This window comes from Phalacrocorax aristotelis, chromosome 28, assembly GCF_949628215.1.
Source record: "Phalacrocorax aristotelis chromosome 28, bGulAri2.1, whole genome shotgun sequence".
NCBI classification, from domain to species: Eukaryota; Metazoa; Chordata; class Aves; order Suliformes; family Phalacrocoracidae; genus Phalacrocorax; species Phalacrocorax aristotelis.
This window is the reverse complement of record NC_134303.1, coordinates 872,537-893,863: the sequence shown is the minus strand read 5'-3', so window position 1 is coordinate 893,863 and position 21,327 is coordinate 872,537. Positions and strand designations below refer to the sequence as shown.

At 63.1% G+C, this 21,327-nt stretch overlaps 1 protein-coding gene across 1 annotated transcript; it reads right to left on the bottom strand.

The window, feature by feature from the left end:
* Positions 1 to 740: 740 nt before the first annotated feature.
* On the bottom strand, positions 741 to 20,678 carry TYK2 (tyrosine kinase 2). Its single transcript, XM_075076090.1, has 26 exons — positions 20,550 to 20,678; positions 19,123 to 19,237; positions 18,013 to 18,068; positions 17,663 to 17,876; positions 16,622 to 16,745; positions 13,802 to 13,946; positions 13,319 to 13,482; positions 12,718 to 13,102; positions 12,283 to 12,477; positions 11,888 to 12,045; positions 11,667 to 11,790; positions 11,329 to 11,521; positions 11,123 to 11,229; positions 10,350 to 10,526; positions 10,153 to 10,240; positions 9,904 to 10,031; positions 9,189 to 9,324; positions 8,671 to 8,822; positions 8,428 to 8,578; positions 7,713 to 7,810; positions 6,223 to 6,415; positions 5,808 to 5,926; positions 4,447 to 4,619; positions 2,775 to 2,892; positions 2,565 to 2,675; positions 741 to 1,631 (listed from the first exon to the last, which is right to left on the bottom strand). The coding sequence occupies exons 4-26, from the start codon at positions 17,847 to 17,849 to the stop codon at positions 1,497 to 1,499; spliced, it is 3,561 nt and encodes a 1,186-aa protein (XP_074932191.1). The 5' UTR covers positions 17,850 to 17,876; positions 18,013 to 18,068; positions 19,123 to 19,237; positions 20,550 to 20,678; the 3' UTR covers positions 741 to 1,496.
* Positions 20,679 to 21,327: the final 649 nt, after the last annotated feature.

The following is a 21,327-nucleotide window of genomic DNA, read 5'->3' as shown; positions in this document are numbered from 1 at the left end:
CCTCGCCCGTCCCCATTGGCTGCTTCTTGGGGGCCACGCCCTGAGCGAGCCAACCCTTGACCCCCGGCACCCTATGGGGGCCCTTGACCCCCCCCCCAGCACCCTATAGGGACCCACAAACATCCCGGCACCCTATAGGGCACCCAGACCCCCCCTTCAGACCTACAGGGACCCACAGACACACCCCCAGCACCCTACAGGGCACCCTGACCCCCTCACACCCCCTATAGGGCACCCTGACACTCCCGTCACCCTATAGGGACCCACAGACACACCCCCATCATCCTATAGGGACCCACAGACACACACGTGGCACCCTGACCCTCCTCCGCCACCCTACAGGGACCCACAGACACACTCCTGACACCCTATAGTGACCCCCTGACCCCCCTCACACCCTACAGGGACCCACAGACACATCCCCCACCCTGTAGGTACCCTAAGACACCCCCCCCCACACACTTTATAGGGTCCCCACCCCCTCCCTGCCCTATAGAAACCCCCATAGGGACCCCAGCCCCTCAGCAACCCCCCCTGACCCTATAGGAACCCCCAGACTCGCCCCTGCCATGGCCTATAGGGTCCCCCAGCTCTCCCATAGGGACCCCAGCCGCTCAGTGACGCCCCCATCCCTATAGGGACCCCTAGACTCCCCCCCATGGCCCATAGGGACCCCCCCTCCCCACTGTGGGGGTCCCAGGCCTCACTCCACCCCCCCAGGCCACAAAGGAAGCAGTGGGGCCGTTCCATCCTTTATTGGGAGATGACCCCGGCGGGGGGGGGGGGGGCACGGGGGGCCCCCCCCACCCTGCAGCCCCCCAAAACCGCTCAGGGGGGCGCAGACAGCAGGCAATAAATAAGGGGGATGGGGAGGGGTAGGGAAACAGCCTCCCCTTTCAGTTTGGGGGGCACCCAGCCCCCTCTTCCTCCAAGCCCCCCCCACAGCACCCCAAAACCAGTCCTGGGGTGATGGCTGGGCCAAGGGGGGGGTCGGGATGAGGGGGGGCCCTTCCCCCCCCCTCCCATTTTAGGAGCCCCTGAACCCCAATAAAGTGCCACATTCTTTTGCTGAACCCCCAATCCTTTGAGGCGAGGGGCGGTGGGGGGGCATCCTCAATCCCGGCACCCAAAGGCAACCCCCGCCCCCCGCAGCGGGGGTCCAGCAGGTCCCCGAGGAAGAGGAGGGAGCGAGGAAGGGGGAGGGTGGGGGCTCTGTAAGGCCCCCTCTTTTTGCTCTCCCCCCCCAGTGTCATTCACAGTGTTCGGCGGGAGAGGCATGCCACAGGGCGAGGGTTGGCACCGAACGCCCGCAGATCTGGCAGGAGGAGGGGACGTGGCGCAGCTTCCTCCTCCTTCCTCCTCCTCCTCTTCACTCTCACCTCACCGGCCCGACTGTTTCCTTTCCCAGCGGCGTTTTCGGCCCGGGATAAAACAGAGCGGCGGCATGGGGCTGCGTCGCCCCGCCGCGGCTGCGTGCCCCCCGCCGCCATCGCGGCTCAGCAGAGGCTGAAGACGGAGGGAGCCTGAGCCCTGTATTTCTCGTGGAAGTTCTTGAGGATGGGGACGAGGTTGTGGAAAGGCGGGCGGAAGGAAGCCTCCGCTTCCCAGCAGTTCTTCATCAGCCGGTAGATCTGGGAAGGGATGGGAGACAGAGAAATTAATCCGGAGGCAACACGGGGAAGAAAAGGGGGGCTCCTCGCTTTCGGTGCTCTGCCCGTGGTGTTCCCACTCCCGCATTCACCTTTCCCTCCTCTTCCCCACAGCAAGATGAAGCCCTTCCCACTTTTTCTCTTCCCTTTTTTCCCCCCTCCTTCCCCATTTTTTCCCTTCCCATTTTCCCCTTCCCTTTCTCCACTCTTCCCCTTCTCCACTTTTCTCCATCTTCGCCGTTTTTCCTCCTTCCCATTTTTTGCCTTCCTCTTCCCCACTTTTCCCCCTTCCTTTCTTATCTTTCTCTTCCCCATATTTCCCTTCTCCACTCTTCCCTTTCCCTCACCCTTCCCATTTTTCGCCTTTCTCTTCCCCACTCTCCCCCCTTCCTCCCTCATTTTCCCCTTCCCTTTCTCCATTCTTCCCCTTCCCTCCCCATTTTCCCCCTTCCCTCCTCACTTTTTCCCCTTCCTTTCCCATCTTTCTCTTCCCTCCTCTATTTCCCTTCTCCATTTTCCCTCTTCCCTCCCCACTCTTACCCTTCCTCCCCATTTTCCCCTTTCTCTCCCCACTTTTCCCCCTTCCCCTTCCCCACTCTTCCCCTCCCCTCCCTCATCTTCCCCTTCCCTCCCCATCTTTCTCTTCCCTCCTCCCTTTTTCCCTTCCCATTTTCCCCCTTCCTCTCCTCATTTTTCTCCTTCCTCTTCCCCACTTCCCTTCCCCATTTTTCCCCTTCCCCTTCTCCTCCCCACCTTTTCCCCCCTCCCTTCCCATTTTTCTCTTCCCTCCCCCATTTTTCCCTCCCCATTTTCCCCCTTCCCCTCCCATTTCCCCTGTCCCCAGGGGCCGTGGCAGCCCACGGGGACAGACAGACAGCTGGACAGCCAGCCAGCCGTTGGGATGCGGAGCCTCACCTCGCAAGGACAGTCCTTGGGACTCGGCAGCCTCTTCCCCCTGTCCAGCAGCTCGATCAGCCGCAGCACCGTCATCTGCCCCTGCGTCGCCCCGATCATCTCGATGAATTTCTGCGGGGGGGTGGGGGTGGGGGGAGGGGAAAATCAGCCACAATCCCCGGTTCGGCAAACGCCGTCGCGGCAAATCCGGCGTCGCCGACCGGGACTCACCGCGGGAGGGCTCTGGCCGGAGTCGCAGCGGGTCAGGAGCTCGTAGAGCGTCACCCCGAAGGACCAGACGTCGGAGGCGTAGTAAAACTTACACTCCTTGAGGCACTCCACGGCGTACCTGCGCGGTCACGGCCAGCGGTGAGCGCCGGCCTCCTCTCACCCTGAGCCTCCGCATGGCGCACCCGAGCCTGGCGCTGGCCTCTGCTCGCCCCGAGCCTCCGCTCGCCGTACCCGAGCACTGCACCAGCCTCCCCTCGCCCTGAGCCTCCGCACGCCGTACCTGAGCCTGGCACCGGCCTCCCCTCGCCCTGAGCCTCCGCTCGCCGTACCCGAGCACAGCACCGGCCTCCCCTCGCCCTGAGCCTCCGCACGCCGTACCTGAGCCTGGCACCGGCCTCCCCTCGCCCTGAGCCTCCGCACGCCGTACCCGAGCACAGCACCGGCCTCCCCTCGCCCTGAGCCTCCGCACGCCGTACCTGAGCCTGGCACCGGCCTCCCCTCGCCCTGAGCCTCCGCACGCCGTACCTGAGCCTGGCACCGGCCTCCCCTCGCCCTGAGCCTCCGCACGCCGTACCTGAGCCTGGCACCGGCCTCCCCTCGCCCTGAGCCTCCGCACGCCGTACCTGAGCCTGGCACCGGCCTCCCCTCGCCCTGAGCCTCCGCACGCCGTACCTGAGCCTGGCACCGGCCTCCCCTCGCCCTGAGCCTCCGCACGCCGTACCCGAGCACTGCACCAGCCTCCCCTCGCCCTGAGCCTCCGCACGCCGTACCTGAGCCTGGCACCAGCCTCCCCTCGCCCTGAGCCTCCGCACGCCGTACCCGAGCACTGCACCAGCCTCCCCTCGCCCTGAGCCTCCGCACGCCGTACCTGAGCCTGGCACCGGCCTCCCCTCGCCCTGAGCCTCCGCACGCCGTACCTGAGCCTGGCACCGGCCTCCCCTCGCCCTGAGCCTCCGCACGCCGTACCTGAGCCTGGCACCAGCCTCCCCTCGCCCTGAGCCTCCGCACGCCGTACCTGAGCCTGGCACCGGCCTCCCCTCGCCCTGAGCCTCCGCACGCCGTACCCGAGCACTGCACCAGCCTCCCCTCGCCCTGAGCCTCCGCACGCCGTACCTGAGCCTGGCACCAGCCTCCCCTCGCCCTGAGCCTCCGCACGCCGTACCCGAGCACTGCACCAGCCTCCCCTCGCCCTGAGCCTCCGCACGCCGTACCTGAGCCTGGCACCGGCCTCCCCTCGCCCTGAGCCTCCGCACGCCGTACCTGAGCCTGGCACCGGCCTCCCCTCGCCCTGAGCCTCCGCACGCCGTACCTGAGCCTGGCACCAGCCTCCCCTCGCCCTGAGCCTCCGCACGCCGTACCCGAGCACAGCACCGGCCTCCCCTTGCCCTGAGCCTCCGCACGCCGTACCTGAGCCTGGCACCGGCCTCCCCTCGCCCTGAGCCTCCGCACGCCGTACCCGAGCACAGCACCGGCCTCCCCTCGCCCTGAGCCTCCGCACGCCGTACCCGAGCACAGCACCGGCCTCCCCTCGCCCTGAGCCTCCGCACGCCGTACCTGAGCCTGGCACCGGCCTCCCCTCGCCCTGAGCCTCCGCACGCCGTACCCGAGCCCAGCACCGGCCTCCGCCTGCCCCTAGCCGCCCCAACGCCACCACGGCGGGGGCCGCGCTCACCAGAAGACGGGGCTGTCGCCATCCTCGCAGACGCGGTAATACTCGTGGCCCTCGGGGATGGCTTTGGCTAAGCCAAAATCCCCGATTTTCACCACGTTTTCGTTCTCCAGCAGCACGTTGCGGGCGGCGAGGTCCCTGTGGATGTAGTGGAGGGAGTGCAGGTAGGCCATGCCCTGGGGAAGGGGGAAAAGGCGGGGGGTCAGAGCCGTTTTGGGGGGTCAGAGCCACGGGGGGGGTCAGAGCAGCCACTTTGCGGGGGGTTCAGGAGCTGTATCCTGGACAAGGGGGAAAAGATGGGAGGTCAGAGCTGTTTTGGGGAGCTCAGAGCCATTTTGGGGGGCAGAGGAGCATCCTTGTGGGGGTTCAGAGCTGTTTTTGGGCGGTCAGAGCCATGCCCTGGACAAGGGGGAAAAGATGAGGGGTCAGAGCCGTTTTGGGGGTGGTCAGAGTCATTTGGGGGGGCAGAGAAGCCACTTTGGGGGGGTTCAGAGCCATTTGGGGGGGGTTCAGGAGCTGTTCCCTGGGGAAGGGGGAAAGGATGGGGGGTCAGAGCCATCTGGGGGAGCAGAGGAGCCTTTTTGCAGGGGTTTAGAACCTCTTTGGGGGGTTCAGAGGAGCCATGCCCTGGACAAGGAGGAAAAGATGGGGGGTCAGAGCCATTTGGGGGGGGGTTCAGAGCCATTTGGGGGCTCAGAGGAGCCACTTTGGGGGAGCAGAGGAGCTCTTTTGGGGGGGTCAGAGAGGCCATGCCCTGGACAAGGGGGAAAAAATGGGGGGTTAGAGCTGTTTTGGGGAGCAGAGGAGACATTTTGGGGGGCTCAGAGCCATTTGGGGGAACAGAGGAGCCCAGGGTACAGATAGGTCATGCCCTGGAGAAGGGAAAAGATGGGGGGGTTCGAGCCATTTTGGGGGGGTTCAAGGCCATTTGGGGGGATCAGAGAAGCCATGCCCAGGAGAAGGGGGAAAAGACAGGGATTTAGAGCTGTTTTGGGGAGCAAGAGACATTTTGGAGCGTTCAGAGCTATTTAGGGGAGCAGAGAAGCCATGCCCTTGAGAAAGGGGGAAAGATGGGGAGTTAGAGCCATTTTGGGGGTTTAGAGCCATTTTGGGGAGCCGATAAGCCATGTCCTGGAGAAAGGGGAAAGGACAGGGGGTTAGAGCCATTTTGGGGGGGTTTAGAGTCCTTCTGGGGAGCAGAGGAGCCCAGAGTACAGGTAGACAATGACCCGGAGAAAGGGAAAAAGACAGGGCAGGGGGGTCAGAGCCATTTTGGGGGGGTCACAGCGATTTGGGGGGGGGGTCAGAGCCACGGTGGGGAGCGGAGGAGCCCCAGGGAGAAGGCGGGAGGGTTTAGGCTTTACCTCACAGATCTGCTGGGCGAAGAGCAGGATGTGGGCCAGGCTGACGTTGTGCTTGGGCAGGTAGTCTCGCAGGCTGCCGAGGGGCACGTACTCCATGATCAGCTGCACGATCTTCTCTCCTGGAGGGCGAGGAAGAGGAGGAAGGCGGCGTGTGAACCTCGCGGGGAGAGCGGAACAACCCAAAGACACCCCAACCCCCACCCCTCTGCCAGGAAGGGGATCCCCTCACCACTACCAGCTGCCTAAAAAAGGCGGGGAGTTGGGTTTTTGGCGTCTCCGCGGCGGCGCCGGCGGGAGGGACAACGCAAGGTTGGGCTCCGCCGGCGTTCAACGCCGCCGCCAAGGGGAAAACATCGCGCGGGGAGAGACGGCGACCGCCACCAACGCCACGGCGCGTCCCCTGGGGCCGCCTCACCCTGCTCGCTGCAGCAACCCTTGTACTTGACGATGTTTTCGTGATAAAGCGTCTTGAGGATCTCGATCTCCCTCTTCCAGCTGGTCAGGAGCTGCTGGCTGCAGCCGGATTTGAGCGATTTCACAGCCACCATTTCCCCCGTGCCGTCGTTCGTGGGGTCGTAGCAATACAGGCTCACTTTGCCGAAGTGACCCTGGCAAAGAGCAGGCACGGAATTTGAGATCCTGCCAGGAGAAGCTTTCCTGGCCTTTCCCACACTGGAAGCAGCCTCCCTGGAAGCTCTCCATCAGGGACAACAGAGGGGAAATCCTCAGTGAAAACAGATTAAAAATAAACGCTTTTGACCCTCATCCAAATGGAATTTCTTCGGAAATCGGTCTGGAAAAGGCTGGTTCGCCCAGCGGTGACCAAAGCGTTACGAATCACTCAAGACGCCGCGATAACCTGCCACGAGGGAAACATCCTCCCGACCAGCTCCGAGCCGCTCCACGCTCCCCGTTAAGCCGCCCTCGTTATCTTTATCGGCTCCGTGGTCCGTCGAGGATTTGTTATACCAGCTTTTTCGGGGATTTGGAATCGTAGAAGCATTTAGGTGGGAAAAGAGCCTTAAGATCGTCGAGTTCCAGCGTTAAGCTTAAAAACTACTGACTCTGCTGCTAAACCGTGTCCCTCAGCGCCGCGTCGACGCGTCTTTTAAATCCCTCCCGGGACGGTGACTCAACCCCTTCCCTGGGCAGCCTCTTCCAGCGCTCGACGACCCCTTGGATGAAGGGATCGTTTCCAATATCCCACCTGAACCGCCCCGGGTGCAACTTGGGGCCGTTTCCTCTTCCTTGGGAAAAGAGCCAGAGCCCCCCGCCTCGTCACGAGCCCCTTTCAGGCAGTTGTGGGGAGCGAGCCACAGCCCTCCTTTTCTCCAGGCTAAAGCACCCCGGTTCCCTCAGCCCCTTCTCTTCTCCTCCGGACCCTTCACCGGCTTTCACTGCTGCTCTTTGGACGCATGATCCCACCTCGCAGAACCCTTGGAGCCAGGGCAGGACATTGGGGAACCCCGAGGTGCTTTGGGGGGACACGGGACCCTTCGAGCTCGCCCAGCCCAGCCCCCTGCCCCGAGCAGGGACGTCTTCCCCGAGCGCGGGTTGCCCCGAGCCCCGTCCAGCCCCACCTCCGGCATTCACGGGGCATCGGCCCCTCTCGGGGCGTCCCGGCCCGGGGACTCGCCCCCCTCGGCGCCGGGAATTCCCGCCTCGGCTCCGCTCGGAATCTCCCCGCCGGGAGTTTGAAAGCGCCCGCCCTCGCCCCGGCGCCGCGGGCCCGACTAAGGAGCCCGGCCCCGTCTGCGGGAGCCGCCTCCTCCCCGGGCTGAACACCCCCGGCTCCCCCAGAGGGGTTCCAGCCCTCGGACCCTCCCCGCGGCCGCCTCCGGCCCCGCACCCGTGCTCAGGACCACAATTCCAGGCTGGGGGGGGGTGTCTCAAGATGTCACTTACCTCCCCCAGCTCCCGAATCTTTTTCAGGTAACGTTTCTGAAAGATGGTGGGGTCCGACACCGGGAAGTCGGGGTTCACTGAGGTGACGTCTATGAGGTCTGGAAATGAAGGGGGTGAGGGGAGAGCGTGGGTCGCCTGCCGCAGAGACGCTCTGCACGTTTCCTCGCCCAACCCCTGCACCCCACGGAGCGCCTTTTCTGGCCTTTTTCCTACTTTTCCCTTTTCTTTCCCCTTCTTTTTACTACTTTCCCCCCTTTTTTCCCTTCTCTTTTTTGCCTTTTCTTTTTACTACTTCCCCCTTTTCTTTCCCCCTTTTCTTCCTTTCTCCCTTTTCTTTCCCCTTCCTTCCTCCCTTCTTTTCCCTTCCTTCCCCCCTTCTCTTTCCCCTTCCTTCCCCCCTTCTCTTTCCCCTTCCTTCCCCCCTTCTCTTTCCCCTTCCTTCCCCCCTTCCCTTCCCCTTCTCCTTTCCCCTTCTCTTTCCCTTCCTTCCCCCCTTCTCTCTCCCCTTCCTTCACCCCTTCTCTTTCCCCCCTTTTTTAACCTTTTTGCCCCCTTTTTAACCACCTCCCCCCCCCATCCAGTCCCAAAGGGTCTCCAGCACCACCCCCACCCCACCGCTGCCGAAGCCCCGACGGCTTCGCGGAGGGGAAGGAACAGCGGGGCCGGAATGAACCCCCGCCCCAGCCCCGAGAGGCGCCCGGCGGCGGAGCCTCACTGTGCGGCTGGAGCTGGGTGAGGTCCCGCAGGATGGTGCGGAACGACGGCCGCTCCACCGGCGTGTAGTTCAGGCACTGACAGATGAGCGTGGCCAGCTCCTTGCACGACGGCTCGGGCAGGCGATGCTTTTTCTCGTAAAAACGCTCTTTCTAAGAAAAAAAAACAGAAAAACCAAGTCTCAAACGGGGCTGGATCCACCCCGGAACGGAGGAGCTGGGGACGGAGGGAGAAGGCAAATCACCTCCGAAGGAGTGCGCTCCTTCAGCGGGACGTCGGCGTCGAAGCAGATTTCCAGCAATGTGGTGCCAAAGCTCCATTTGTCGGCCGCCGTGCTGAGGTTTCCCACATCCCGGACGCACTCCGGGGCGATCCAGGGGATCCGGTCCACGCGTTCTTTGGAAAAGGGAAGGCGAAATGAGGCGTTGCGGAGGGTAAAGCCCCAAAGACCCCCAAGAACACGGGGAGGGGAGGGAAGCTCCCGGCCACGGGGAGCCGCGGCAGGACTGTCTTTAAGCGGCTTTAAGGCCAAAACCAGCCACTGTGACAGCATTTGCACGCCCGTGTGTTTAAAATGCCATTTATTGGAAAAATTGAGGTCTGAGAGGCAGGGAAGACCTCGCCAAAACAGCTCAGGCACAACCCATGCTATTTATTAGCTACCTGGGCTGCAGGAGCGGGGGGAAAAACGCACCCAGATTTTCAGCTCAGGACAAGCCCAGGCTCAGCCCTGCCCAGTTTGAGCACGGAACGACCGAATACCTTCTCGAGAGAGCACCGTAAAGCTGACCCCGGGGTCGCTGAGCTTCACGAAAGGCACAGATCCATCCTCCAGCCCCTTCCTGGCCAGCAGGATGTTTTTCGCGCACACGTTGCCATGCACCAGGTTTTTATCTTCCTGCGAAAAGAAGGGGATACGGAGCCTTGGAGGAAGCTCCCGCCGTTGCCGCAGAGTAAGGCTGAGCCTTACGGACGATGCCAGGAGATAAAAATGCAGGGCTCCTGGCTCTAATTACATGCGTCACCTCCCTGCCTCGTTATCCCAAAGCCGAACCCCCGGGGTGGGAATAAAAGGCACGCGAGGATTACCCGGCGCGTGCCCTCACAAGCAGCTAAGTGAGCTTTCCCAAGCTGCTGGCCGCAAGCCCGGCGAGCGGGGACAGCAGCGTCCTCACGCGGGGCTCTTCCCAGCTCGTGCGGCTCCAAAAACCACGCTGCGGAGCCGGGGTCCAGCGACCCCCACCCCCGCCCGCTCAGCTCCGCGGCAAAGGGAGCAAGGCGGGTGTCGGGGAGGCGCGGGAAGGGCACGTCATGCTAAAAATCCGCCTCTCCGCTTGGAGGGCGGAGGAAAAACGCGGCAGATCCTTCCTGCCGCGCCGATGGCAAGACCCAGGGGTGCGGCTGGAGGAAAAGGTGCTCGGAGGCGACCTCCAGCGCGGTTCCCCGCCGGGAAAACCCCCAGCTCCGGCTCTATTACCAGGTAGCTCAAGGCACTGGCCAACTGCTTGGCCACGGTGATTTTCCAGCCCACGGTGACCCGGCCTTTCTCTTTCCGCATCAGCACATCCAAAGGTCCGTGTTCCACGAACTCCTCCACCATAATATCTGGGGAAGAGGGAGCTATTGCCCTCGGCACGGGGCGGGAGCCGACGGGCCCGGCGACGGAGCTGGCAGCGGCCAAGGGAAAGGCACCAGCGAGGGGCGTTGGGGAGAGCCCCGTACTCACTCTCGGAGCCTCGCACGCAGACCCCGTGCACGAAAGCCAAGTGGACGTGCGACACTTGGCTCATCAGGCTGGCCGTCTCGAAAAAGGCCTGCGGGGAGAGGAGAGAGGGTGTCGGGAAGGCGGACGGTCTCTCAGCGAGTGGCTCGGAGCTGGTTTTCCACCCCCTCTGACCCACCTCCCCCTCCCCGGGGGCTCACCAGGGCGATGTCCCTGTGGCTGGGATCCAGGACTTTGAGGACCACGTGCATCTCCCGGCTGTTGTTGTTCTGCTCGGTGGAGAAATACTCGGCTTCATCGTCGGCCCCGGCCGTCCCGCAGACGTTCAGCACGCCGTCGTAGATGTTCGTGCGGGTGCCCTGTCCCAGGTGGGCTCGCTGCAGGCAGACGGAGGAGGCAGGCGGGCGTCAGACGGGGCGGAATTTTCAGCTTTGCACACTCGAAGCGACTCTTCCCCTTTCCCTCCGTCACCTCCGTGGATGGCAGGGAAAAAAAACACCTCCTGCCCAGATGGTGCTGCCTCCGCACCGCTCTTTTCCCCCCTCTTCTTGAAGAGGGAAGGGATAAAGCGCCAAACCAAACCCAACAACGGCTCTGAGTCTCTCTCCTCTTTGCCCCAGCGGTGTCGGGGGTGCGGTAGCATCCCCCCACGATCGGGAGAGCCGCTTCCTCCAGCCAACCATAGAACCACAGAAAGTCCTGAGTGCAAAGGGACCCGCAGGGACCATCGAGCCCAGCTCCCGGCCCTGCGCAGGACACCCCAAATTCACACCGTGTCTCTGAGGGCCTTGGCCAAGTGCTCCTCGAATATCGCCGGGCTGGTGCCGTGATGCCTCCCTGGGGAGCCTGTTCCAGGGCTCCACCACCCTCTGGGGGAAGAACCGTCTCCTAAACCCAGCCTAACCCTCCCCTGGCATGTCCGCCTTCCAGCCAAGGCATTCACCCCGCCACCCACCGAGGCAGAGCACCCAACCTGAGTGATCTCGTTCTTGCGGATCTGGTGGAAGCTGAGCTGGGTCAGGTTCAGGATCTGCTTGGCGCTATCCTTCACCTTCCGCGTGATCAGCAGGTCTGAGATCTCTGCGAGAGGAGGGAAGAGACGTACACTAAAGCCCCAGAAACTACCGGACGCCCTCGTTTCCTCGAGGTCGAGGGAGGGAAGATCATCCATCCTCGTACCTCCCGGTTTGGGCGGACAGCATCTCTTCACCGTGAAGCTTTCCTCGCCCGACTTGAGGGTGCAGCCCTTGAGAACATCCAAGAGTTCCCGCAAAGTGGAAAATTCCCGGTCCCATCCTTCCAGCATGAAAGAGTTTCCTTTTTTTTGGATGCGGAATTGCCTGTACTTGAGGGGTCCCTGAACCCCAGGAGCCTGGGAAAGAGAGCGGCGGGACGGGCGTCGTGGCTCCCCTCCACACAGCTCGGTCCAGGCGCGGCCCAGCTCGTTCCTTAAACGAAACGAGCGCATCCCGGAGCTCGCCGTTCCCGGGAACGCTGCACCGGGAATTACGTCCTACCTGCTGCTGGCCCCTTTTCACCACGGAGAGAATCATCCTGTTGAAGTCAAGGACGCTCCAGCGGATGATGTAGAGCCCTTCCTCTTGCTCCTCTCGCCGCAGCTTGGCAAAAACAAACTCCTCCCTGGCAGCAGGAGAAAAGGGGAACGGCTTCGGATGAGCGGAGGCAGCACGTCCTCCTCGACGCCCCCAGGCCCCTCCGTCGGGAAGCAGCCACTTACTGCATGGGCCCGTGGATGCCGTTCAAGATGCTCATCACGACACGCGGCGGCGCCACTTCGTGGCACAGGTAGTGGCTGGAGTCAGCCGTCAGTCGGAAATAACCATCCACCAGCGAGACCAAGGAGAGGGCGCTCTCCGAGGACGGGAGAACCACCTCCTGGGGCGAGGGAGGGCACGCGGCGGGTGAGAAACCATCGAGCTGGAGGGCGAGGAGCCCCAAAATCCACCCATCCCTCTGCCAGCCCAAGGAGGAAAGCGTAAAACCCTCGCTTGCCGGCATTAAGCCCAGAAAAAATCCTTTCTTTTCTCCCCGGCGCTGCCTCCTCCCGCTCTCCGAAGCCATGCGCATCGAGATGCTCCGCGGGGCAGCTCGGAGCGAACAAGCCCCACTCACCAGGCACTTGTTGTCCTGCCGGTTGATGCTGACCCTACAGTCCTTGATGACAACGTGCGTGATCTCCCGGAAATCGCAGAAATGGACCCATTTCGGCTCGCTCCACTCCGCCGCCTGAGCCGGCCCCTTGGGCTCCAGCTCTTTGTTTCTGCTTTTCCTCCCAAAATATCCGCGATGGGAGCAGCTTTCGATGCTCTGCGGAGGCGGAGAAGCAAAGGTGTCAGTTCCAACCCTTCCTACTGCTGGGAAACGGCACTGCTAGCCGGTGAAGGCTACTGGCCAAACTGGGATAAGCTGGAAAGCAATTTGAGGTGCCCAGGGAGCCCGAGGAAAAGCACAGGGGAGTGAGCGAGGGAAAAGGAGCTGGCGTGGGATGGGATTTGGATGGCAACGGCTCTTCCCGCCCGGCGGCGGGGAGCGCGAGCGCTGACCTACCTCTACGGGCACGGGTCGCCACTGGATCCCGCTCGTGCCGGTGACGAGGACTTCGTGGGTGACAGGTCGGTCCTTGGGGAGCAACGCGTGCCCGTGCTCCGGCTGCGAACGGCCCCCGTTGACGTAGAGCTGCGCCTTCTCGCCCTCGGAGGAGGTCTCCAAGGAGAGCGCGGGGAAGACCTCGCACCCGAAGCGAGGGGCGAGGTGCTCCAAGGTAGCCAGGTATTTGTACATGACATCCTGCACCGTCAGCTTGCCGGCGCTGACCGTGTGCCGCTGGAAACGCTGCACAAACTTCTTGAAGACGTTTTTCATGCGGAATTTGGTCAGGTAGTTGTTCTGCTGGATCTGGCGGTAGAAGGAGCGCGGGATGCAATCCTTGAAGCTGCAGGAGGGAAGGAACAACCTGTCAGCGAAAGCTCAAGGGCGCCGACGGCCAAACACGCCACCGGAGGAGCCACAATCGATATCTCCATCACCTAAAACAGCCCCGGACTCGCTCCCGGGGAGGAGAGAGGCTGAAAAACCAGAAAAAAATCCCCTTTGGAGAATGGCAGAGCGCAAAGCGCCCGGCCCCGAGGCTGCGAAGCCAAGCGGTCACCTGTATTTTCTGGCCACTTCCTCAAGAGAGATGCCTTTTTTGATGGCGATGTGCGAGAGGTGAAGCACGGCCATGCCCAGGCTTTCGTTCTTGAACCTCTGGATCTCCTGTTCGCTGTGGAGGTCTTTCAAAGAGGCGACGTCATTGATGAATTCAAATTTTCCCTATAAAAGGGGGAAAAAGTTAAATAAAAGGGGAAAAAACACCCCCGTACTGACTTCTGGAACGCTTTTTGTTGTCTTTCTGTTTTAAAGGTGTGGCGGCAGCCCCCTCAGCTCGGCTCCCGGCCTCGCAGCGAGGCTTCAAGCATGACAAAGCCTTTCAGAAAGCCAGACTCCAGCCCTGTTTGTCCTTTAAACAAAACCCTCGCGGATGAAAAAACAGATCCCGACAACAAAGTCGAGCCAAATCCAGTTGGATCGAGAAAATCACCTAATTTCCCACAACCCCAGGCACGGCCAAGCCCCCGGCCCGGTTCATCACCTGCTCGAACAGATACTCGAAGGACGATTTGTCGAGCAAGGCTCCTCCTTGCAGCTTGTCGTCGGGGGAGTCGCTCTGTCGGGGCATGTTGCGATAAACCGCCGGTTCCTTGTCGTTCATTCCGTGCCAGTTCCGAAAGTAGTACCTGGAAGGGAGGAGGAGGAGGGAGAGCGGCACTCGCACATGGGGACGGGAGGGCCATGGGCCGCCCCTGCCCTCTCTCGCTGCTGAGAGAGGGTTGAAAAAGGACACTTTGGTTTTGCCTCTAAAGCCAGGCCCGGGTCTAGCGGCTGCCCTGGACCCGCTCGAGGCTTGGTTCACCCATAAATCTGCTCCTTCCTCGCGGTGCAGCTGCCGGCCCCTTCCCCGGGAGCTGCTGGGGGACCGGAGCCAGACCCCAAAGTGGGTTTTGTGGAGGTTTTCTCACCATCTGTCTCAAATTGGGACACGGAAAGAACTAGCAACGCGAGAGCGGAGAGGTCTATCCCACCCCAGCGCAGCCGGGGATCGCGCTCTGACCTCAAAGTGGTGGGTTTTGGGTTATTTTGGTATGTTTTTAAGAGCGAAACTTCCTGAAATTGCACTGCTGACACGAGAATCAGCCACGGTCCTCAAAAAGCATGACCTGAGCACAAGGCAATGGTTCAGAGGCCGGGAGGCAAAGGGGAAACAACCTCCTCCTGCCACCAAAATGGGTTCCTCAAAGCTTTTTCCACCACGTTTCGCGACCAGCCGCGCCGCACAGCGCGCAGACGCTTCCCCGTGGGCCAAGCTTCGTTAAAGGGGCCCTAATTAACTCCGACCGTGGCCGAGCCTGACCCGCCACCGGTTCTTCAGCGGTGCCGCTGTCCGCAATGCCGTTTCGCAGCCCGGCTCGCTCCACGCCGAGCTTTCTTGCTCCGAAATAAAGGAGAGGAGGCAGGGAGAGGAGCGTCCCTCCGAGCGCCCACGTCTTGAAAATATAAAGGTCTGTGGGCAGAGGGGCTGGGAAGTGCCCGGCGGAGAAGGCCCTGGGGGTGCTGGCTGACAGCCGGCTGGGCATGAGCCAGCAGTGCCCAGGTGGCCAAGGAGGCCACCAGCCCCCAGGCTTGTGTCAGCACTGGTGTGGCCAGCAGGAGCCGGGCAGGGATGGGGCCCCTGTGCTCGGCCCTGGGGAGGCCCCACCTCGAATGCTGGGCTCAGGTTTGGGCCCCTCGGGACAAGAAGGGCCTTGAGGGGCTGGAGCGTGTCCAGAGAAGGGCAGTGGGGCTGGGGCAGGGTCTGGAGCACAAGTGTGCTGGGGGGCGGCTGAGGGAGCTGGTGGGTTTAGCCTGGAGAAGAGGGGGCTGAGGGGAGCCCTTCTCGCTCTCTGCAGCCCCCTGAGAGGGGCTGGGGTGGGGGGGGGGTTGGTCTCTGCTCCCAAGGAACGAGCGATGGGACGAGGGGAAACGGCCTCGAGCTGCGTCAGGGCAGGTTTAGGTTGGGTGTGAGGGGAAATGTCTCCCCTGCCAGAGCGGTCAGGGAGTGGCACAGGCTGCCCCGAGAGGTGGGGGAGTCGCCATCCCTGGGGGGGTCAGACACCGCGCAGACGTGGCCCCTGGGGACGTGGGTTGGGGTGGTGGGGGGTTGGGGCTGGACTCGATGGTCCTCGAGGTCTTTTCCAACCTTAACAATTCCGTGATTCCATGAGTTTCCCTTCCCACCGCTCAACCCCCAAAGCCGCGTCTCCGCCTGCCGTTAACGCCCTGGGGTTATTTCGGCACTCGTGCCGCGCACGGTGCCCACGTGGTATCAAAATTGGAGCCAAAGGGAAAGGCTTTTTCCAGCCCAAAAAGTCACAAGCTCTGCGATTTATCCGCAAGCGGATCCTGCAGAGGCCCGAGGAACACGGAGGCACCGGCCACGAGGGCTCGAAGCCTTCCTCCTCCTCCTCCTCACGCACTTCCCACCATCGCCGTTTCAACCTCCCTCGGATAAACACAGCAGAGCCGCGACGGCGTCCCTAGGAGAGGCCTTGGCTCGAAACGCCGCGGCTCCCCAGGAAGGAGGAGGTATTGCAAGTCGTATAAACCAGGCTAATAAACCTCCAAGCCGGGTTTTCTGTTTCTCCCTCGTTTTTACCTTCGTTATGACTCACCCTGAATACAAAATAAAAGACCCAACACCAAAACCAAACCCGAACAAAACCAGCCTGGTGCAAAAAAATAAAAGCTTTCCTACGGAACACGCCGGCGGCAACGTTTCGGGAGGAAACGCCGAGGTCGCCGTCCCCGGGGAGGCCGAATATCTCGCAAAAACGCCTAGGAGAACCAGCCGGCGCTTTGCCGGGAGGGCGGCCGGCGCCGCCGCGGCCCCGGGCTCGCTCGGAAAGGCCCTCGGGCGTTCGGTGTTGCGAAAGCGCTTCGGAGGAGACGCCGTCCCCGCTACGGAGCCGAGGGGGGGGGGAAGCGCGGGGCGGGTCAGCCGGGGAGACGCGGGGCGAAAGGTGGAGGCGTATCGGGAGCAGGGAGGTGAATTTTGCGGTGCCGAAGGAGAGGCAGGGACTCCAAACGCATCCTGTTCCTCATTAAATAGCCTTCCGAGGCCGATTCAGGCGAGCCCCGCTGAGCTCCCTCAGCTTCCCGACCCACTGCCTAACCTCCACCCGTGGTTTTAAGGCAAATCCAGTAACCCCACGATTAACCTGGGGAGGGGGTGGGGGGCAGGAAAAGCGAGCGGCGTGATTTCCAGCGTTAAGCCTTGTAAGAACCCGGAGCGTCCGGGATCCGCGAGCTCTGGCGGCTCGGCTCCAGGAGGGATGGGAGCAGCGGGACGGGGACGGGGCGGGAGAAGCGGCCTCACCTCATGCGGAAAAGCAGGTTGAGGTTGGTGTCTTTGCCGATTTTGAAGACGTGGTTGGGCGGGAACCAGACTCGGCTCTGGGTGTCGTAGAGAGCGAAGAGGCTGTAGCACAGTGGGGTGATGCCTGAAAGAAAACACCGTGCCGGTGAGGCGCTGCTGAGCCCGGAAAAATTCACATCCGAGAGGATCAAAATATAAAAAAAGGCAAAAGAACCCTTTTTTTCACCCCTTTCCTCCCAACCCCCTCCCTTTTCCTGGCAGCACAAACCCACCCGCGCTACCGACACCCCACCCCCGGGGACCAAGACGTCCCCGCTCGCAAATGTCAGCGGCAGAGTCTTTTAAAAACTGGTTTTTTTAAAAAAAAAAAAAAAAGAGAGAACCGCACGTCTGCCGTCCTTCTGGCGCGCTCGGGGAGAGCCAGCTGGCCTGGCGAGCCTCGGCGGTTTTTATTCCAAAGAAACCCCCGCGCGGAGCTGCGGCGAGGGGAAGGGGAGTCAATAAAACCCGTGACAACCGCGAACTGAGAGCGGTTTAGGCTTAGGCGAGAGCTTAAACGTTGTCTTAAGGGTTAAAAGAGACATTGACCACCCTTAATTCCAACCGACGCCTGCAGCGAAGCCCCCCTCACACCAGGAGGAACCCGGCGCGGGGGCCCAGCACGATTATTTGGCGGTTCCGCCAGGCGAGGGGAGGCCGAGGGCTCGTTAAACGGGGACACCGATGAGTCAGAGGTGAAGTAATTGCTTTTCGACTCATCACGCTCCAATAACTCACGGCCCCCCGTCGGCCCCAGCCCAGCCCGGCTTCTCAGGAACGCCGGAGCAAGCGGGGGATGCCCAAATTCCAGCTGAAGGCTTCGTTAACAGCCCGGTTATCAGGAAGCTGCTGCTTAAAAACACCACGAGAGCTCAAATTTATGAGATAAAGCAGCTAAAACAGGCCCAGAAACTGAAAAAAAAAAAGGGAGTTTCTCAGCTCTGGGACACAATCCCGTCGGGTATCGCGGGGTCTCGGGAGACGGAGCTCCCCGGCGCTCACCGATCCTCCGCGCGAGGTCGATGCAGATCTCCTCGGCGCTGAGAGCGCCGCGGGCGTAGACGCGGCACCGCTCGCGTTCCTCCTCGCCGCTCCAGTGCAGGCAAACCTTCAAACCGCCGCCGGCCGAGAAACAGCAGCCTTCGGCGTCCGACTCGCTGTGCTTCACCGCGCATTGGCACAGAGACATGGCGACGGCCCCCCGAAGACGCCCCGACTGCGGGGACGAGGTTGGGGGTTGGGGGGGGGGGGGGAAACGGAGGAATAAAGAAACGTTAGCAAAAAACCGAGCGTCCCGCCACCGGTTCCTCCCAGTCAGGCAACTGGGTGCCCTCGACGCCGGCGCTACGCACCTCGCCGTCAGATGAAGCATAACTCGGCGCCGATCTCCGAAGGCGGCCGGTATCACCTGGGTTGGGGGGAGGCGGGGGGAAAGGATCCGTCGGCGCGAAGCCGGAACCCACCGTGTGTCTCCCCGCGCTGCGGCGCCGGTGTCATGCCCCCTCCGCCCCGCCCGGCTCTTCTCCCCGGTCTCTCCTGGCAAAATCCGATGCCCAAACCCCGGGTTTTTTGGTATTTTTTCACCTTTTAAACCAACCCGGGGCTGTAAAAGCCGCGCCCCCCCAAAAAACCACCTCAAAACCAGCCATATCGATGCCAGGAGAAGGACCTGGTGCCTTTGTCTCCCACCCGGGGCAGGGGGGGACAGGATCAGCCCAACACGGTGACACGGCGAAGGAAGCCTTCGGAGCAAACACCGGCAATTTTGAGGGGGGGCAGGGGGTGAAAAGCCGTTTCAAGCATCGCGCTTCACTCCCTGCGTCCCCGCCGCGGGGGTTTTCCCCATCCCGCACCCCTCGGAGAGGCGAAACGAGCAGGTTTTGGGTGCGGGGTGGCATTCAGGGTATAAAAAAATGAAAGAAACCCAAAGAAACCCATTTTTCCAGGCACTTTGTGCCGTGGCGGGGGTCTCCCCCCCCCGCAAAGCCCCTCTCCGGATCCTCTCGAGGCGAAGCACGTGATGACGTTACTTCAGCTTCCGCCTGCGGGCGCGGCAAGATCCCGAAGCCAAATCTTGGCAGATTTCCCCCAATTCCCTCCTCGGGGGTGGGGGCAGAATCCGAAAGGGGCGGCTGCTCCGGCGGCTTCCTCATTTCTAAAAAGCAGAGGGGAAGGCGACGGAGCGGCTCGTGGGAGCCCGAGGCGCAGCAGCGGGAGCCCGGTGCACCCAAAAATGGGTAGAAATAACCTTAAAAAGGCATTTTTTTCCCCCGCATGGGGAGCGGATACGGAGAAAGTGCCGAAACACGGGTTGAGACTGAAAAACGGGATCCAAAAGAATCCTGGATTTCCCCAGATGAGAGGGAAGGGAATAAAATAAACCTCCCCCTGCAAACCTTGCATCCCTTCCCACTGGGTCAAACCTCCCCCCGGATCAAACCTCCCCCCATGCCGTTACTCACGACGGGGGCAAACGGCCGCCGCCGCGGGGGACGAATCTTCCTGATTTCACCCCAATTTCGGTCTCGGGAAGGGTGGTTTCTCCCAGCTGAGGTGTCGCGAGCTCCAAGCACAGGCCTGAGGGGGGAGAGAGGGACTCGGGTCATCACCTAGGATAAATTTTGAGCCATTGCAAGCTCTCAGAGGGGATTTTCCCCCCCCAAAGCAGCGTTTCAAGCCTCTAATCGCAGCCCCGTGCCGCTGCTGGTGCCCGCCGGCCCCACGTTTGGTCCCCGCCCCCACGTTTCAGAGCAGGGAGCGGAGCAACACGCGTGTTTTTGGCGTGTTTGGCGGGGCGAGAAAAGCACCCGGTCGCCGGCGTCACCCAGCGCGGGAGGCTCGAGGTGCAAAGTCCGGCAGAAGCATGGGGGGGATGGCGGGGAGCCCCCTGCCCCATGGCAACATGGGATGGTGGCCCTCTGTGCCCCACCGCAGCCCCCGGCCCAACACAACCTGACACCCCCCAGCCCCACACATCCAGCCCCTCTGTGGCCCCCAGCCCCACACATCCTGAGACCCCCAGCCCCATAGATCCAGCCCCACCACATCCCGCAGCCCCGTACACCCCGACACCCCCCAACCTCACAGATCCAGACCCCCCACGTCCCCCAGTCCCACACATTCTGACCCCTTGCACCCCACACCTCCCAACCCGACATATCCGGACGCCCCACGCCAAAGCCCCTCGGATCTCACAGCCACACCCACCGACACACACATGCCCCACAGCCTGGGGCCCCCAGCCCCACACCCCCTGAGCCCCCCAGCCCATGACATCCCCCCCAGGCTCACAAATCCTGACCCCCCCCAGCCCCACACATCCTGAGACCCCCCAGCCCAGAGACTCTTAATCCCACACCCCCTGACGCTGCCAAAACCTCCCAGCCCCACACCCCCTGGCCCCCACATACCCTGAGACCCTCAGCCCCACATATCCTGACCCCACCCCAGAACCTTCCAGCCCCACACCCCAGAGCCTCATAACCCCACACCCCTGACTCCTCCAGCCCCATCCCTGAGCCCCCCAAATGCTGACACCCCCACCCCAGAGCCTCCCAGCCTCCCAGCCCCACACCCCCTGACCCCCAGCCCCCCACATCCGGATCCCCCCCCCGGAGCCTCCCAGCCCCACACATCCCGACCCCCTCCCAACCCCACACGTCCCAAGACGCCCACCCCAGAGTCCCCAGCCCCACACCCCCTGCCCTCCCCAGGCCCGGACACCACCCCCTTCCCCTTCGCCCCACGGGTCCCGACACCCCCCAGGCCCACACACGCCACACACACCCCGGCACGCCCAGCCCCACCCCCCACCCCCACCCCGCCCCCCGGTGTCCCCCCAGCCCCACACGACCCCCTCCCCAGCCCCACAGCCCCCCCAAGGCCTTACCGGGCCCAGCTCCCCGCCGGCCCGGCCGCCGCTCCGGCCTCCTCCGCCCCGCAGAGCCGCCGCCTCCCATTGGCCCCGAGAGACGCGCGCTGCCATTGGCCCGCCGCCGCCACGCTGACACGCCCACAAGCCTTCGCCCAAGGGCGGGGCCAGGAGCGGGGCCCGGCCCCGGGAAGGGACGGCGACGGCGGCTGAGGGGGCGGAGCCTGAGAGCGGGAGGGGCCAGAGGGGGCACAGCTGGATCCCAACGGGGGGAGGGGCCAGAGGGGGCGCAGCTGGAACCCAACGGGGGGAGGGGCCAGAGGGGGCGCAGCTGGATCCCAACGGGGGGAGGGGCCAGAGGGGGCGCAGCTGGATCCCAACGGGGGGTGGGGCCAGAGGGGGCGCAGCTGGATCCCAACGGGGGGTGGGGCCAGAGGGGGCGCAGCCGGAACCCAACGGGGGGAGGGGCCAGAGGGGGCGCAGCTGGATCCCAACGGGGGGAGGGGCCAGAGGGGGCGCAGCTGGATCCCAACGGGGGGTGGGGCCAGAGGGGGCGCAGCTGGATCCCAACGGGGGGAGGGGCCAGGGGGGCACAGCTGGATCCCAACGGGGGGAGGGGCCAGAGGGGGCGCAGCTGGATCCCAACGGGGGGAGGGGCCAGAGGGGGCGCAGCTGGATCCCAACGGGGGAGGGGCCAGAGGGGGCGCAGCTGGATCCCAACGGGGGGAGGGGCCAGAGGGGGCGCAGCTGGATCCCAACGGGGGGAGGGGCCAGAGGGGGCGCAGCTGGATCCCAA

Bases quoted from the DNA above. Each gene is read 5' to 3' on its own strand.
- TYK2 (XM_075076090.1), bottom strand. From the start codon at position 17,849: ATGTCTCTGTGCCAATGCGCGGTGAAGCACAGCGAGTCGGACGCCGAA. The intron at 16,746-17,662 runs GTGAGCGCCGGG...GTTTTCTTTCAG, and splicing joins CGACCTCGCGCGGAGGATCG to GCATCACCCCACTGTGCTAC. The intron at 4,620-5,807 runs GTAAAGCCTAAA...CCCCTTCCCCAG, and splicing joins TCGCCCAGCAGATCTGTGAG to GGCATGGCCTACCTGCACTC.